This window comes from Hemitrygon akajei, chromosome 10 (genome assembly GCF_048418815.1).
Source record: "Hemitrygon akajei chromosome 10, sHemAka1.3, whole genome shotgun sequence".
Taxonomy (NCBI): domain Eukaryota; kingdom Metazoa; phylum Chordata; class Chondrichthyes; order Myliobatiformes; family Dasyatidae; genus Hemitrygon; species Hemitrygon akajei.
Genome location: NC_133133.1, coordinates 154,076,903 through 154,096,391, shown reverse-complemented (window position 1 = coordinate 154,096,391; position 19,489 = coordinate 154,076,903). Strand labels below are relative to the sequence as shown.

At 39.4% G+C, this 19,489-nt stretch overlaps 1 protein-coding gene across 2 annotated transcripts in view; it reads left to right on the top strand.

Moving 5' to 3' along the window:
- Positions 1–13,573, top strand: part of ergic2 (ERGIC and golgi 2) — a 56,108-nt gene extending 42,535 nt beyond the window's left edge. For both annotated transcript variants that reach the window (XM_073059440.1, XM_073059438.1), the window contains exons 13-14: positions 9,853–9,932; positions 12,375–13,573. In XM_073059440.1, coding sequence (XP_072915541.1) covers positions 9,853–9,932; positions 12,375–12,440 — 146 coding nt within the window. In that variant the 3' untranslated portion in view covers positions 12,441–13,573. The remainder of the gene's footprint in view (positions 1–9,852; positions 9,933–12,374) is intronic.
- Positions 13,574–19,489: the final 5,916 nt, after the last annotated feature.

Here is a 19,489-nt window from a genome sequence, read left to right as displayed (position 1 = left end):
CCGCAAACTTGGCTACAAAGCCATCAATTGCATCATCCAAATCACTCTGATATAACGAAAAAAGAAGCAGTCTCAATACTGACCCCTGCAAAACTCCACTAGCCACTGGCAGCCACCCAGAAAAGGTCCCTATTATTCCCACTCACTGCCTCCTGCCAGTCAGGCAATCTTCTATCCATGCTAGAGTCTTTCCGGTAATATAATAGGGTCTCGTTTAGCAGACTCATGTGCAGTACCTTGTCAAAGGCCTTCTGAAAATCCAAGTAAACAATATACACTTTTGTCTATCCTGCCTGTTATATCCTCAAAGAATTCCAGCAGCTTTGTCAGGTAAGATTTCCCCTTAAGAAAACCATACTGACTTTGGCCTATTTTATCATATGCCTCCAAGCACCCCGAAAGCTCATTCTTAATAATTGACTCCAGCGTGTTCCCAGCACAGGAGTCAGAGTATTTGGCCTTTAATATCCTTTCTTCTGCCTCCCTCCATTCTTAAAAAGTGGAATGACATTTTCAATTGTCTAGTCCTCCAGAACCATTCTAGAATCCTGTGATTCTTGAAAGACCATTACTAATGCCTGAACAAATTTCTTTAGCTACCTCTTTCAGAACCCTTGGGTGTAGTCCATCTAGTCCAGGTGCCTTGTCTATCTTCAGACCTTCCAACTTTCCAAGCACTTTGTCCTTTAGTAATAGCAACTTCACTCACTTCTGCCCCAACTCTCGATTTTCTGGCACACTGCTCATGTCTTTCAAATTGAAGACTGTCACAAAAAATTTATTAAGTTCATCTACCATTTTCTTGTACCCCATTACTACCTCTCTAGCTTCATTTTCCAGAGATCTGATATCCACTCTCACCTCTCTTATACTATTTGTATATCTGGAAAAAAAACTTTTTGTATCCACTTTTTATGTTATTGGCTAGTTTACTTTCATATTTAATCTTTTCTCTCCTTGTGACTTTTTTTAATTGTTTTTTAAAAGTTTCCCAATCCTCTTAACTTCTCTTTTTTTTTGCTATTATATGCTCTTTCTTTTCCTTTTCTGCTGTCTTTAACTTCCCTTGTCAGCCATGGTTGCCTCATCCTCCCTTTAGAATACTTCTTCTTTGGGATGTATCTATCCTGCACCTTCCAAATTGACCCCAGAAACTCCAGCTATTGCTGTTCTGCCATCATCCCTGCTAATGTCCATTACAATCAACTTGGGCCAGCTCCTTTGTAATTCCCTTTTCTCCACTGCAATACTGATATATCTGACTTCCATCTTCTCCCTGTCAAATTACAGGGTGAACTCTGTCATTTTGTGATCTCTGCATCCTATGGGTTCCTCTACCTTGTGCTCCCTAATCAAATCTGATTTGTTACACAAAACCCAACTCAATTGCCTTTCCTGTAGTGGTCTCAACCGCAAGCTATCTCGTAGGCATCATACTACTTTCCTCTTGAGATCCAGCACCAACCCGTTTTTCCCAATCTTCTTGCATATTGAAATCCCTTATCACTATTGCAACATTTTCTTTCTGTACATGCATTTTCTATCCCCCATTGTAATTTGTAACTCACATCCTGGCTACTATTCAGAGGCCTGTATATAACTCCCATCAGGGTCCTTTTACCCTTGTAGTTTTTTTAACTCTACCCACAAGGATTCTACATCTTCTGATCCTATGTCACCTTTTTCTAAAGATTTTACTTCATTTTTCAGCAACAGAGCCACACCATCCCCTCTGCCTACCTACCTGTTCTTTTGATACATTATGTATCCTTGAATGTTAAGTTATCTTCTTTCAGCTCTGACTCAATGATGCCCATAACATCACACTTTCCAATCTAACTGCATGTATTCAAATATAACACCTTCAACCCTATATTCATCACCCTTTTTGATTTTTATCCCCATATTACATTTCAACTCATCTTACTGACTCCCAATATTTTCCTATCATTTGCCTGTCGTTCCTCAGTCACATTACACACTGCATCTACTTGTATACTAACTGCCTATCCTCAGTCCTATCATTTGGTTCCTATGTCCATGTCGTATTAGTTTAAACCCTCCTAACAGCTCTAACCTGCCTACAAGGATGTTGGGTCCCCCTTGGGTTCAGACGTAACAGGTCATAGCTTTCCCAGAAGAAACCCCAATGATGCAGAAATCTGAAACTCTGCTCCCTGCACCAATTCCTTAGCCACATATTCATCAGCCAGATCATCCCATTCTTGCCCTCACTGGCACATGTCGCAGGCAATAATCCAGATATTATCCTGGTGGTCCTGCTAACTCCCTATATTCTCTCTTCAGGGCCTCCTTCGTTTTCCTACTTGTGCCATTGGTACCAGTATGTATTGTTACGTACCCCGTAACTGGGTCACTTACCAGCAAAGATAGAGAGGTCTGTTGAAGTCTGATGGTACTATTTTTAAAAGTCTTTATTTATAAAGGGGCACAAAAATAAGATTAATACAAACATTCAGATAATATACGTCGTCAATACTCAATCTAAACGCGCGGGTATAATCATAATCATCCATAAGAAATAGCTCTATCGTTTGTCTAGGGGTTACTGTATTGTCCGATGGAAAACTAAAAGTCAATTGTCATTCAAGATGCAGCTTTTTGGGTTGTAGAGAGAGACAGTCTTAAACTTACCCAGGTCTTTTGATGAGGCCAATCCGTTGAGTCGGGGGAGTTGGTTCCCCGTTGTTAGTTCAAAAATCGTTTTTCGTGGTACCAGCCACCGGCACCCAGGCAAGGGAACCGAACGCACGTGGCTTCCTTCAAATGGCTGCCCGCTATTACGGGATTGCTAGCGTTTCTTCTGGTGCGTCTGAGGAGCCGTCTCTACAGCCCCTCTTTTATCTTGACTCGCAGGGTAGTAGATGTCAATCAGGTTGGGGGTGATGCAATCTCTCTCTCAACCAGCCCACTTTGCCCGAGGGCTTGCACGTAGCATAGTCCCCAATCCACAAATGTGTCTCCAAGAGACAATGGCCAATGTCGTGTTATTTTGCGTCGCCGGGGAACGAGGCATTCAGCACGTCTCTCTCCCATTTCCTGGGTCCACTGACCCAACCCACTAGTGCTCTTGCGATTCTCACAAAGGAGGGGGCTGCGGGCATAACAGTATTATGATATGTAGTTGTTCGCCCTCCCTCTTTAGAGTGCTGTGGCCCTGATCCAAGACTTCTCTGACCCTGGCACCTGGGAGACAAAATACCATCCAGGTTTCTTTTTCACATCCACAGAATCATCTATCTGCTCCTAACTATGGAATTCCCTATCACTACTGCATTTCTCTTCTCCCCACTTCCCTTCTGAGCCACAGAACCAGACACACAGGTCACTGTGATTTCCCCTGACAGGTCATCCCCTCCAGCAGTATCCAAAATAGAATACTTATTATTCAGGGAAACAGCCACTGAGGAACTCTACAGTAGCTGCCTATTCCCTTTTCCTCATCTTGACAGTCACCTAGGTACCTGTCTTTTGGAACTTGTGGGTGAATACCTCCCTGGAGCTCCAATCTATCACCTCATTCTCCTGTCTGAGCCAAAAGCAGTTGAATTGCAGCTCCAGTTCCTTACCACAGTCTGTAAGGAGCTGCAACTCAATGCACTTGATGCAGATGTAGTTTTCAGGGAGACTTGAGGTCTCCCAGAGTTCCCACATCTCACATAAATTGCATACCACTAACTCTGGGCCTATTCTCAGTGCACTAGCAATGTACTGATAGACCGGTGGTCTCCAACCACTGGGCCGCGGACCGGTACCAGGCCGTGAGGAAATGATATGATTTGTCGATATGAAATGATAAGAGTCAGCTGCACCTTTCCTCATTCCCTGTCACGCCCACTGTTAAATTTGAACGCACGCAAGGTCATCAGTCACCTAAACGCAGGGACACCCTCGCGCAGGGGATCACTGGTTGGCCTTGGGTAACTGGCCGCCTCGTGCGGCCGGCGAGAAGTGCCATTGCCACTGGCCTGGAGCGCGGACAGATGGGCGCGGCCTCTAAACCTGTTTAGCACACCGAATGTTCATGGGGAACCCGGTGCTAAAATATTCGCAGACGACCTAATTCAGGCTCAGGGTTTCGTAAGTAGCAGAGCAGCTACCTCGCTGCAATCTACTGAAAGTCATCCCTCGAGCCAAACTTTCGTCAGCTGATAGATCCTACCTACCTACAAAGGGGGTGGGCATGCACCCTGTCGCACTCCTCGCTCGGTCGGTCGCTCTCTCTGGACTGCAGCCACCGCGGCCCCGGCACGGGGATGTCCAGCCCTTACCTTGTCCTCTTACTGGTGTGCTGCAATGATTTTATATGTTCATACGAGGAAAATATGTGCTGTATCTAATATCCAAACATTACTTAATATGTTACGATGCTATTGACTTATAAGTGAGTTATAATTGACTTATCACTATATTCATGCAAGGAAAATATGCGCTGTGTGTTTAATATTAAATTCATTAGATAAGCCCTTTTAGAAACGAAATTGAGTGTATTAGCCATTTATAAGTGACTTGTAGTTGACTTATCACCCATATTCCGGTCGTGATTAACACCTGCCCAGTTGGCCGGTCTGCAAGAATATTGTCAATATTAAACCAGTCTGCGGTGCAGAAAAGGTTGGTGACCCCTGTGATAGACAAAGAAAAAAGAAGAAAAAAACTTGCTTGGAATCACCACCTTTTCTTGCCAAACCCTCCCACTTGTAACAATGGCCCACTCCCAACAACGACTGCTCCCCTTACACCTCCCTTATTTATATTAGCTCAAATAAAACTCACTCCCGACGAGACTTTTCAAATGGCTCCCAACTTACAACAACAACTCTCTGTCTCATAGTATCTAAGAAAACTTCTCAAATGGTTATGTCCATGCTTGGCAGAATGCAACACTGATGTGGTCCTTTAGATGGCTGTCATCTATATCACAGGATGTTACTGCCAGAGTTGCTTAGCTGCTTTGTCAGTACAATTCAGAAGAAGGATTTTTACCTTGTGCATGGTTTGTATGAAGGCAGCCTGTGCTGGCACACAGCAAGTCCTGCACTGATAATTGTTAGATTGTATTTGTGACCCTCCACTATCATTGACCAGCAATAACAAATACGAGTTTTACCACCTATGCTTTCATTTGAAAGGAATTACCAATTTGGGGGGGTGGAATCAACATTACCCAAAAACTAAATAGTTTCTGCAATGACTGACTGAACAGACCAGTGGCTGGATATTTTGAGGTGGTTGTCTCCTGTCTGGTTTTCCCTAAAGCTGTCTAGCATCTGCAATGCAGAATTCTGAAGTGTAATGGAATACCCTCTCTTTGCCTGGATTGATCCAATTGTAGTAACATTCAACATTACTACAATTGGATTCTTAAAGAAGCTCATTAGCCAGGACAAATAGTTTGTTTAATTAGATTCCCTCCGTCATTGGTCCACATTTTGCTTGTAATGATCTTGAAGCAACTTTTGTGACACTTATCAATTGCATAATCTCCCCCATCTGGTAATGCAAAAGTGGCAAGGGACACCACAGCCTCCTTGTTCTCTTCCAAACCGTAAACTGAACTGACTTGAATATTCTAACTATTCCTTTGTTGCTGCTGGTTTGAGTCATTTTAGCGCCATGCTTAATGCCATTATAGGTGCACTGCCATCAAGCAGGCAGTAATTCAGTTAGAGGAATGGACAGTTAAGTGTCAGTAAGACTCACATGATGCACTATAATTTAATCAAACGTTTTGGTTCCTCTTCAGCTGCTGTTTCAACATCTAACCTTTGCTTTAGTTTTTAAAATCCAATTCATCTGAAAGAGCTAAAGATCTGTCACCTTTTAAGAAACAGATTGTCATTATCTAGTTATTCTCAGGAAGAAGGAAACAGAATAAATATTAGTCACTGAAAATAAAAGTACAGCTATGGAACTAGAAAAAAAGATCTAGCTCATTCTAAAAGCTGAAATTGGTACCTTACTTTGTAGCCAGAACACCTTCCCAGGAATCAGCATGAATGGAAGTGAGTCTAGAGGAGGCCATGATGTCACATACAGAGACACGTTGCTGGCAGTATTAGGAACCGGCATTAGGCCCTGCTCTCACAGCGATTAATTTCCCGTGGTGCAGTTTTAAGTGGCTGCCTGTGAGGACAGGTAATGGTCAGCTTGGATGATCATGGTGCATGCAAACCTTTGCTGGGATTGGCAGCATCTGCTCCACTTGTTGATTTCAGAGAAATATCTAGGATCGGGAGAGATGTGCAACTGAATGGAGAGGGGAGTCTGTAGCTTCCAAAGCATCCAATAAGAGATGATGAGAAATGCCAGGCAACCAGAAGATAGCCCTACTCTCAATGCTTAGTGACTGCATTACTCCACCGGACAGAGCAGGCACCCTCTTTGTTGTGGAAGTGCCCTTGGAGGTCAGGTATTTGCACCAGATTGCTGACAACACACAACCCAGGTGGATGTCCTTATTATTGAATATTTAGACAGGAGGGCCAAGAGTTCTATACGTATCAGTGCTGTGCAGAGTTCAAGGTATTGGAAGAAACTAAATTATTACATAGTTCAAATGAAATCATTTTTAATAGAAGGATTTAACAGATCTTTTGCAGCTTTTTTTTATTGAATATGTGGTCACAGTATGTTCAAAATCCAAGCAAATTTCCAACTGTATTTGTTGAAATACTTGATGAATGAATGGTAAGGAAAGGTATATCAAGGTTTTAAAGATGAGAAATTTATGCAATGACAGCAAACTATTCTGTTTGCTTTAAACAGAAGACAGATTTTTGACATGGATCAGAAGCTTTATACTGATTAAGCTTGGCCCAGTATTGCTTGTTGATGATGCTAGCTGTCAAATAATGACTATTTATCTGATGCCCTTGTCTGCTCCATCTTCCTGTCTTAACCCCCTCACCACAGTACCATCACATTTCATAAACCCTTTCTTTTTCAATCTTTTTATTAATATCAACATGATAAGATTAATACATAGTTATTGGGATTACAAAATTAAAATGAACATAAAAGGATACACAAGCAACAAGTACAATATAGTTAAGTCTTCCCAAATCATGAATGATACAACTATCATATAAACGAGACAAAAAAACTACCGGTAGGTATATCATGTTGAAAACAACAGAAAAGAGAAAAAGGGGGAAAAAAATATTATTACCCTAAGAAAAACTAATCTAACAAACTAACCACTAACTAATAAAGAAAAAATAAGGAAAGAAGGGAAAGAAAAAAATGGGCTGTTTATAGTATCTATAAAAAGACAAAGCATCATCAGTGTGCCCAACTCCGATCCTCTCAACATATATATATAATCAAAACCAGAAAAATAAATAGGATTGGAACAGGGTCAAATTACATCATGTGAAAATATTGAATAAATGGCCTCCAAGTCTTTTCAAATTTAATAGAAGGGTCATATATGACGTGTCTAATTTTTTCCAAATTTAGACATAACATAGTTTGAGAAAACCAATGAAATATGGTAGGGAGTTTTTAAACACTGTACTTCCTACCTTTCCAAATCTAGATTCTTCGGGTATTTTGGAGAAATTGTTAGAACTAAATCCTTTTCAGAAAGGTGTAATATCAAATGTTTACAATATAATTATGAAAATACGTTCAGAGGCCTTTTATAAGATTAAAAATGATTGGGAAAGAGAACAACTTTACTATCCCTATTGAGAATTGGGATAAAATTCTTCAATTAGTTAATTTATCCTCTATATGTGCTAAACATTCTTTGATACAGTTTAAAGTTGTGCACAGGGCTCATATGTCCAAGGATAAATTGGCTCGTTTTTATTCCCATATAAATCCTATATGTAACAGATGTCATTCTGAGATAGCTTCTTTAACTCGTATGTTTTGGTCATGTCTGCTTTTGAAAAAATATTGGAAAGACATTTTCGATATTATTTCCACGGTATTGAACATTGATTTGCAACCTCATCCTATTACTGCAATCTTTGGTTTACCAATGATGGAGTCAATTTATTTATCTTCTTCTGCTTGTCGGATGATTGCATTTCTTACATTAATGGCTAGAAGATCTATTTTGTTGAATTGGAAAGAAATTAAACGTTTCATAAAACCTAATTATGAAAAAACACAATTTCTGTTTTCACAAGATCACAAGACAAAGGAGCAGGAGTAGGCCATTCGGCCCATCGAGTCTGCTCCACCACTCCACCATGAGCTAAACTATTCTCCCGTCTAGTTCCAATTTCCGGCTTTTTTCCCATATCCCTTGATACCCTGACTAATTAGATATCTTTCAATCTCCTCCTTAAACACCCTCAATGATTGGGCCTCCACAGCTGTATGTCACAACGAATTCCATAAATCTATGACCCTCTGGCTAAAAAAATTTCTCCTCATCTCTGTTTTAAGTGGGTACCCTCTAAGACTGTGACCTCTTGTCCTGGACTAACCCACCAAGGGAAACAGCCTTTCCACATCTACTCTGTCCAACCCATTCAACATTCAAAATGTTTCTATGAGATCCCCTCTCATTCTTCTATACTGTAATGAATACAATCCAAGAGCCGACAAACACTCCTCATATGTTAGTCCCTGCATTCCAGGAATCATCCTCGTGAATCTTCTCTAACTCTCTCCAACATCAACACATCCTTTCTAAAATAGGGGGCCCAAAACTGCACACAGTATTCCAAATGGGGTCTCACCAGTGCCCCATAGAGCCTCATCAACACCTCCTTACTCTTGTACACTATTCCTCTTGAAATGAATGCCAATATAGCATTCGCTTTCCTTACTGTCGATCCAGCCTGGTGGTTAACCTTTAGGGTATCCTGCACTAGGACCCCAAAGTCCCTTTGCACTTCCGATTTTTGATTTTTCTCCCCATCTAAATAATAATCTGCCCAATTGTTTCTTTTTCCAAAATGTACAACTGTACATTTCTCAACATTGTATCTCATCTGCCATTTCTTTGCCCACCCTCCTAAACTGACCAAGTCTCTCTGCAACCTTTCCATTTCTTCAACACTTCCTGCTCCTCCACCTATCTTGGTGTCATCCGCAAACTTAGCCACAAAACCATTTAATCCATAATCTAAATCATCGATATACAGTGTAAAAAGAAGAGGCCCCAACACCAACCCCTGAGGAACACCACTAGTAACCGGCAACCAACCAGAATAGCATCCCTGTATTCCCACTCTTCGCTTTCTGCCTATCAGCCAACGCTCCACCCATTCCAATATCCTTCCTGTAATTCCATGGGCCCTCATCTTATTTTCTAAAACAAAAATATAGCCAACAGTTTTAGGACTTTTTTCCCCCCAGACTGTATAGCAACCATTATTGCTGATCTCACATAATTCGGCTACCCTGAAATTTACTAATGAAATATGGTAATAGTTCAGTTAAAATAGGGAATTTATCTTTAGTAACATCCCAATAGATTTGTTTTTATAGTATAATATTGAGTGCTTTCTGCAGAATTTCATTGCCATAATTTAGCTGGAACGGATTGTGGTTTCATAGAACTACTGTTAAATGTTGTTTATTCCTAAACTTAATTGGATTCTTCTGGCAACATTTCCTTCTGAAAAGCAGCAAAAACACCCAGTGGAGTTCTGTTTATTTCTCATGACTAATTCATGAAAATAGCTGGATCATGGGAACAACCTATTTGCTCTAAAATTCAACTTGTAGCTTTTTGTGCCATTGAATTTTATGTATTGATCCTGAGGTTTAGAAAAGTACTTTACAGAGTTATGGTCAATGTACTAGTGAAGTCTTTTTGTATTAGTACAGTGAGTTGTTTACATGCTTAACCTATTTTCTCCTTAGGCATGCTGCATGGATTTGTGGGTTTTTTAGTTGATGTCATCTGTTGCCGTTTCAAGATTGGAGCTTACAAGCCTAAAGCTGTAAGTTGATTTTATTTCTCATCTTATTTCAGCACACAAATAACGTGTCATAGTTTTAAACATTGTCCTGAGTTGGTTAGTGGTGCAATGTTAAATCTGAGGGTTCTTGGTTTTAGTAGTAAGAAAACCTGCCACTTGGACGTCCTTGGGATGACTTTCAGTTTACATCACCAGGAATGAGTCCTCTACTTTGAAAAGACCGAAGTTTCTTTTTGCAAGTTGTGTAACATTATGAATTGTATTGCAGGATCACAACTTTCTGCTTTACATGAATTAAATCAACCACGTTAGACTTCATAAATATGTTTAATCTCTCAAAAGATTCCCTAAACCATTGGAATGGTTATTCTAATTTAAAGGGATTACAATAATAAAACCATTCAAATGAAAACCAAAATGGACACATGCTGGCAAGCCTCAATGCACTTAAAAAATCTTTGCTACTGAGCACTTTTCCAGTTTGTGAGTACCTTCAAAACATTATGATGTGAGAAATATCCTTTGTCTCAGCATCCTTTCGTGGGCAGCAGCTTATTTTGTACCTAATTTTGATGTTGTCTTTTTAACTACACAAATTTGCAAAGTACGGATAAAATTCTTTTGATTATGAATAAAGATCGTAATGTGCATTGCTACTCAAATTTGAAAAAACTGGTTAACCTAATTACTATTTATATAATAAAGTATCATGAGCAATTTTACAGCAAATGCAGCACTGCTGCTTGAAAATTTATATTCTGAGCATTTTGTTCTAAAGGTCACACTTCAGCAAGTTTAGCATGCTAATAATCTAAGTGCGTGATGAAATTATTGATCCATTATAGAAAGATTTGGTGGATCATGACAAAATGCTTCATGTTCATCATCGTTTCAAACTAAATTCTAAATATTGTTCACTCTCAAATCTGGAATAGCATAGAAAATGCACAGTAGTTCTCTCTTATTCCACCCAGCATCAAACCCCATGCTTATGCCCAGCACGATGAATTTCGTTAGCTGCAGCAATCTGTCTTCTGATCTTCCTTGGCTGAGTCACTGCCATTGGTACATTGTTTGGACACCTCTAGGCAAATACCACCAATGTCACCCTGTTATTAGTGGTACAGAGTTACACCCAGACTGATTCCTTATCTTTGTTTGAACTAATTATTCTTTCTATTACAATGCCTTCATTCCTCACTTATCCAATCCTGTTCCCTTGCAATTTTGCATGTTTTTCAAAATATTGAAATATTATGTATGTAAATTTTGAATATCTTTGGATATTCAATTCTAAGTCTTGATCACTTGCTGCAGTGCAATGAAAATTGCATTACATCTGTTTGTGTAATTATAGTCTGATAAGAATTTAATTATGTTGAATTCTATTTCAGTTAGTACTGGGTCTCATTTTGGCATCTTTTTCCATATATTAGCTTTGATACTATGGCTTATATTTTGTATATTTAACATTTTGACATGATATGAAGGAATTGGTTAAAATCCTCAGCTTTGAGGTTACACCTTGTGGTGAAATGCATTTCTGATGTTGATATATTCCACAGCTCTTCATTGAAGTCTGTTAGATCAATATTGAATCTGCCTCTGTGCTGGTGCTAGTAAACATAGCACAATAGATGTTGTCCTTGGTATAGTAGAATCTGCCACTGGAAAGTCACAAGACAATGGTTTTGGTGTCTGCTATTATGGAAAAATGTATTTGTGGCAGGTAGATAAGTGAAATGAGGTATCATTTTCCTTTGTGTTAAGTCTCTTTCTATCTCCAGTAATTTACAAAAGCTACCAGAGATGGAACGGAGATTCTGGAATCTCAATATTGGTCTTGGGTCCATTTCTATGAATCTGACTGGGGATTTGGCTTGATTGGTTTATGATAGGGCTTACTAATGGAAACACATATCCCAAATGTTGATTAGAAGAATTTTGCAATGTCTTGACCAAGATCAAGACCAGTGCTGTTGTATTATTATTATTGCACCTTGTAGATCTGAATGGGTAGGGTAAGGATAGTAGATTTCCTTCCATTGAGGACTTTATAGTCACTATTTCAAATAGATTTTTCCAGATTTGTTTAATTCCTTGAATTTAATCATTTGTTGTAATGGAACATGAACTCTCACTGCCAGAACCTTTCACCTAAGCCTCTGGATTCTTAAACGTGTAACATCTACTACTTTTCCAGTCCATTGTCTCGTTGTGGGTCTACCACAATTAATACATCACCCAAAAAGTAAACTTATCTGTAATTTCTAAAATTAGTGATAATTATGTACTGGAAATGAATGTCACTGATATTTTGGCAGAAGACAAAAACAACTCTAAGCCTGATAATGGAAATGATTTATCATCTTCTCAAACTGATTTTGTATCTTTGTCTAACCATATTTAACTTTTCACTGCTAAGAAATAATTTTAATTTAACTTTTTAAATATTTTTTTCAGGTAACTGCACTCGATGGCCACATAAATAATCACTCCCTTCCGATTTTAAATGATTTTGAACACTAGCATTAAGCCAGGATGGAAAAAAATGATCACAAGCTATTCTCAACTTCTGGTGTGTGCAAAAAAACATTTTCGGATTGCACAAACTTTTGTCTAAATAAATTGTTAGTTACATTCTAACCTCTACAGTCTCAATACCACTCAAGACATTACTGATCAAGTTGTTTATTTTTTACCTCCAGATGATGGTCTGCCTTTTAAATTGTTCAGTGTTTTTATTTCAAAGAAATTCAGAAAGATTATTTATCAAGTCATACCATAATCTTCAGATGATGGACTGATTACTATATTCAATGTCTTCATTTAAAATAAAGGGGAAATGATCTGTACTTTGTGGTCATACTTCAACAATTAGATGACTGGAGTGACATTTATTTATAAAACAAAAATTCAATTTGTAATGATATAAATTTATTCCACAGCTTCTGTGAGTGGTTAAAATGTCCAAACACAGGAAGGTTTGTATCAAATTCTTTTCTGTAACCATATTAAGAATAAATTGATACAGGGAGTTGTGCTATGCAGAACAATATTGCTACTGATTCCCTACCTTTGTTAAGAATAAAAGATGTCCTACAGCCTGATTGGTTAAAGGTAAGAAATTTTAGCAGCATGACTTACCATTTTATCAGGAAGTTATTGTGTCCATATATTTATCATTGAATTCTTCCCTACTGTTTTATAGACAAAACTTGATTGTAAATTCATCTGAATTACAGTAATTAAAAATTATTAATGCATTGGTCTGTCACTGACTATTGCTGCTAAAAGCAGCTGGTTCTTGTCATTAGGTTGAATTAGAACAGCTGCCTTTCAATTAGAAAATACTGGTAGTTTCTTTTCTAAACATGTTTCCAATATTATCAGTAGGTTGGTAATATGGCATTTCAAAAATAAGAAAATCAGATTTTTCTAGATCTTTTTGTGGATGCCTAAATGTTTGTATTCATACAATTGTAACATCTCTACAGCCATAGGTGGGAATGAGTGTTGTATGTAGACTGAATAAAAAGATATTTAGCATCTGAAGCAAAATGTGCTGTGCAGGCAGGTGTGTGAAATCTACATTAATGGATTACTGCCAATTGATATAAATATACTCTGAAAAATATAATTAAAGCTAATTTTAAGAAAAGATATTTGTTCCTCTATTAGAGCCAATTGTCATATTCATGAAACAGCTAGTTGAGAGCTCTGTCATTTCTGATTGTATATTTTGAAGTCCATGCTCATTGTGTACACTAAATTTACTAGTACCTAAAAAGAACCTCAGCTTGTGGCTTCTAAATACACATGTATTTTCAATCACAGGTATCAAATCAGATGTTTATAACAAAGTCATCTTGTAGGTTTTATTGAAATCTGTTAATACATCTGCAGGATTAATTTTGGAGGTTTGATTTTTTTTAAAAGAATGGAATAGTATTTTGTTAATGGGAGAAATTAATATAAGACCCCTCATTTTCAGTTAATATTCTTTGTAATATCTTTGAGCTTAATACTTGTTGGAAATTAATAGATCTTAACCTGCAGCAGGGAATGTTTATCATAATCAGAGGATATGGTTGGTAGATCTTGCAGTTTTTAAATCCCACAATTTATAATGTAGACCAAGAAGCTGTATCACATTAATTTGACTTGCTCTGTTCTGGTTAACCTATCAATTTATAAATGCATTTTTAATCTAATTTGTTGCTGTTTCCCTAAGGTAACAAATATTCAATAATGAATAACATTTGCTTTTCATTGCTGTATCACATGTTGATGTACATTAGTTTTACAACGAAGAACTAATATTTCCTAATTGCATACTTTTAAGATGGTATTGCTGAACAAAAGATCTTCTCATACAATATACAACATTTCTTTAAAAATCTTCCCAAGTTTCTGCATGTGAGAACATATGAAGAAACGCATATTGAAATGTGCTACTGTATAACAGTCAAACCATGGCAGTGTTTTCAGGGTGGTCTGAGCATGGCTGTTATTGACCTGTACCGTTCAGCAGGCTGCTGAGGCCATCTGTCCAAACAGCTGTTCACTAATTAATGAAAAATGCAGTCCTGTGATATCGACAGATAAGAGGCATATATCAAAGATAAAAACTGAGTATTTGTTCTTAATGGCACTGAATAGGACCCATGAAGCCTTAAGTCAGTGGAATCACTGTAATTGATGAGTGCCAGATTCATAGCTGGTACAAAGACAGATGGTGATGATTGTTGACCATTTACGCAGCCTACTGCATTTGCTATAAACTTCCTCGGGGCAGTGTCCCAACATTAACATCTTCCCTTCAGTTCAAAAATGGATAGTTACTTCCAAGATCTTCAGCACCACTTGCAACATCCCACAGTCAATTTCCATATATAATAAGATGGAGACAACATTCAGGCTTTGGCTAGTAAGTAGGATTTGTACTATTCAAGTGTTTGTAGCTATAACTAAGGTATGCTATCTTTTCTGAGGTTAGAGATGCCAGCCTGAATGGTTTTCTGAATTTACCAGTATCTTTCCACAGCCTGCAAGGCTATAACAGCAACACAGTTCAAGAAGCTTGATCCTTGGAGTCTGCCTTATCAGTACAATGTTATCATCATCATCATCCTATCCAGGCAACGGTTTTATTCTTTCTGTAGTGCATTGCCACAACTCAGTGCAGCTGCTTTGCAACACTTCCTAAGCCCAAGCCCTCCATTGCATACAAGCAAAGTGATAGAATAGGTGGTTGTGATATCAATTGCACATGCATCAGTGGATTACCACTATTTCACCATCACCAGGCTGAAACTTGGAGTGTGCCTCCCTGATGCTTGATCCACTGACGACTGTATTCTGAGTAAATAAAACCTAGGATCTCAAATTTCTTACCTGGATCGTGTTGGGATCTGGAGGAACAGACACCTCAACTGAGTCACCTGCCTCGGAGATTCCCTGTATTTTTCCTGCCCGGTGTAACTGCCGTTGCCCCACTCCATTCTTCACATTTGTTCTAGGCAATAAGTGGAATCAGTATTTGAATAAAATTGCTGCAGCATCCAGTTGCTTAAACAGGACTGGAGTTGTTCACTGAATTTCTGGAACCTTGTTTGAAGTTCAAATAAGACCATGCTTTTTTTTTTAATCTCTTTAGTCAAATTTAGAAACATTGAATCAATGTATTTAATTTCATGGTTTGGAAGACCAGATGACAAAGACTCTCAGGATCCCATCTAAGTTTTCTATGAGGGGGTTGACAGAATATCTCTCATCTTGCCCCTTAGTAAGATTGAGAGGGCAAAATCCCATATCAGTCAACATTTTTTGCATTACAGTGCTACCTTATTCTATGACACTAATGACTTAATCCTAATTTTATTATCCTAATAATATTAACCTGAGCTGCTTGAAACAGTTGAATTTTTAGATTCTAGCTTTCAGCATTTTGTAATCTCTGAAATAAATTGCACACATTTTATGGTGTATTGTAGATTTTGGGAAGCATCCACTCTTATGCTCATGTTCTGATTTAAGTGAAAATTGGAAGATTTTAGCAAAATTATGTTTTTTGAGGTTGCTTTACATGATAAAACTTAAAGAATGGTTCCCATCACAGGAAAAGAAATGCTTGTCTACAAATGCAATTAAAGAGAATGTGCCAAAATACTATTGTCTGTGCGATTTGTTGTGCATGCACACCATGGAGTTTGGAAGTAATAGCTCCCTATTCCTGTGAAGAGAATTTGGAAGCACCCTGGCTTTGCAAATCTACAGAAAACATCTCTGCAGCACCAAGGAGATAGTTATCAGTGAAATTTCACTGGTCAAAATATGTATGTATAATGAGAATGTAGAAATAGAAATATGTTGTAGACAGATCTTACTCTGCATGGAGGTCAGTGACCAGTGGTGTGCCTCAGTGTGGAGGATCAGAGGGATCCTGGGGTCCGACTCCATAGGACGCTCAAAGCAGCTACGCAGGTTGACTCTGTGGTTAAGGGGGCATATGGTGTATTGGCCTTCATCAATTGTGGAATGGAATTTAGGAGCCGAGAGGTAATGTTGCAGCTATGTAGGACCCTGTTCAGACCCCACTTGCTCAGTTCTGGTTGCCTCACTATAGGATGTGGAAACCATAGAAAGGGTGCAGAGGAGATTTACAAGGATGCTGCCTGGATTGGGGAGCATGCCTTATGAAAACAGGTTGAGTGAACTCGGCCTTTTCTCCTTGGAGCGACAGGGGATGAGAGGTGACCAGTATAAGATGATGAGGCATTGATCATGTGGATAGTCAGAGGCTTTTCCCCAGGGCTGAAATGGATGCCACAAGAGGACAGAGGTTTAAAGTGCTGGGGAATGGGTACAGAGGAGATGTCAGGGGTAAGTTTTTTACTCAAGAGAGTGTTGAGTGCGTGGAATGGGCTGCTGGCAACGGCGGTGGAGGCGGATACGATAGGGTCTTTTAAGAGACTTTTAGATAGGTACGTGGAGCTTAGAAAAATGTAGGGCTATGGGTAAACCTAGTCATTTCTAAGGTAGGGACATGTTCAGCACAACTTTGTGGGCTGAAAGGCTTGTCACTAGTTGAAGATTTGCCCTGCTGCACTCCACTACTCTCACTGCTGCCCCCACACTAACTCAGCTGGAAGCTGACACACCAACTCTGATGACAAAAGTCGAAACTGCATTTTCAAGACATGCATGGACGACCTGAAGATGCACATTACAGCTGTTGAGCAATGATTTGAGTAATCTATTGTTGCGTTTATGGGTAACATTAAGTTTGTCTAATTGAAGTACATAAGTATTCATTTGGTTAACAGGATGAATGGTTTTCTGTGATTGAAAGAAGCTGTGTACTTCATGGACAGAGACTGCATTATAACATGGATAATTGTCTAAGTGTTGACTCCACTTCATAACCAAGGATATTGCAACTTGATCAATGCTCTGGAGTACAAAGGTGAAACCTGATGTGTCCACATGAAGAGGCTAGGCTCCAAGTTTTGCACAGTAGATCCCAGAGTTCAGTGGTTTTGGAGTGCAGACCTCAGTAGGTGAGAGAAGGTAAAGAGCCATGGTAGTATAGGGGTTAGCATGTGCCAGAGTTCAGTCCTGGTACTGTTCTGTATGGAGTCTCCATGTTTTCCCTATGAAATTAATAGGTTTTTTCCCCCAGACACCCTGGTTTCCTCCCACAGTCCAAAGACAATAGGTGCAGAAGTAGACCATTCGGCCCTTTGAGCCTGCACCGCCATTTTGAGATCATGGCTGATCATCTACTATCAATACCCGGTTCCTGCCTTGTCCCCATATCCCTTGATTCCCCTATCCATAAGATACCTATCTAGCTCCTTGAAAGCATCCAGAGAATTGGCCTCGTCTGCCTTCCGAGGCAGTGCATTCCAGACCCCCACAACTCTCTGGGAGAAGAAGTTTTTCCTTAACTCTGTCCTAAATGACCTACCCCTTATTCTCAAACCATGCCCTCTGGTACTGGACTCTCCCAGCATCTGGAACATATTTCCTGCCTCTATCTTGTCCAATCCCTTAATAATCTTATATGTTTCAATCAGATCCCCTCTCAATCTCCTTAATTCCAGCGTGTACAAGCCCAGTCTCGCTAACCTCTCTGCGTAAGGCAGTCCAGACATCCCAGGAATTAACCTCGTTAATCTACGCTGCACTTCCTCTACAGCCAGGATGTCCTTCCTTAACCCTGGAGACCAAAACTGTACACAATACTCCAGATGTGGTCTCACCAGGGCTCTGTACAAATGCAAGAGGATTTCCTTGCTCTTGTACTCAATTCCCTTTGTAATAAAGGCCAACATTCCATTAGCCTTCTTCACTGCCTGCTGCACTTGCTCATTCACCTTCAGTGACTGATGAACAAGGACTCCTAGATCTCTGTATTTCTCCCTTACCTAACTCTACACCGTTCAGATAATAATCTGCCTTCCTGTTCTTACTCCCAAAGTGGATAACCTCACACTTATTCACATTAAACGTCATCTGCCCACTCACCCAGCCTATCCAAATCACCCTGAATTCTCATAACATCACATGTCACACTGCCACCCAGCTTAGTATCATCAGCAAATTTGCTGATGTTATTCTCAATGCCATCATCTAAATCGTTAACCTACTGGGAAGTCTAATTGTTCATTGTAAATTGTCCCAAGATTAAGTTAGGGTTAATTGATGTTGCTGGGGCGGTGTGGCTTAAGGGGCTGGAAGGGCCTACTCCACACTGTATCACTGAATGAAAATCTACAGTACAGATCATTTAGCTTAGTTTATAAGACTAAGATATAGGAGCAGAATTAGGCCATTCAGCCCATCAAATCTCTGTCATTTCATGGCCGATCCATTTCCCCCACAACCCCATTCTCCTGTCTTCCACCAAGAATATCAACTCCCACCTTAAATACACCCAATGACTGGGCCTCCATGGCTGCCCCTCTATTTTCTTAGACCATGGCCTTTGGCCCTATTCTTCCCCACTATGGAAAACATCCACTCTATCTAGGCTTTTTAACAGTCAACAGGTTTTAATGAAATCAACACCCCTGCCCCAAAGTTCTTCTAAATTCCAGTAATTACAGGTCCAGATCCATCAAACACTGCATATGATAAGCCTTTCTTTCCCTGAATCATTCCTTTGAACCCTCACCAATTTTAGCACGTCCTTAGATCAGGGCACAAAACTGCTCACAATACTCCAAGTGAAGACTCACCAGTGCCGCCTTAAAGCTTCAGCATTAAATTCTTGTTATGTTATTTGTCAAAGTGAGCAACTTAAATTCCCAGACAGTGCTTTTAAGTGAAGAGGTACCTGAGTTTTAATTGTAAGTATGAACTTTACAAATGAAGTCAATTATGGTACGTGGGCTTTGGTGAGTAAGGGGCTTCAGCAAAGATGGTGATTACTGAGTAGCAACAAGTGGGTATTTGTACCTTTCTTTTCTACTTCAATTCACTGAAGTGAAGGCATGCATGATACTTAGTTATTGGGAAGGATAGAATGTACCTACACTTCGAAAGGCAGCGACTGTCCATTTCCCTCCACA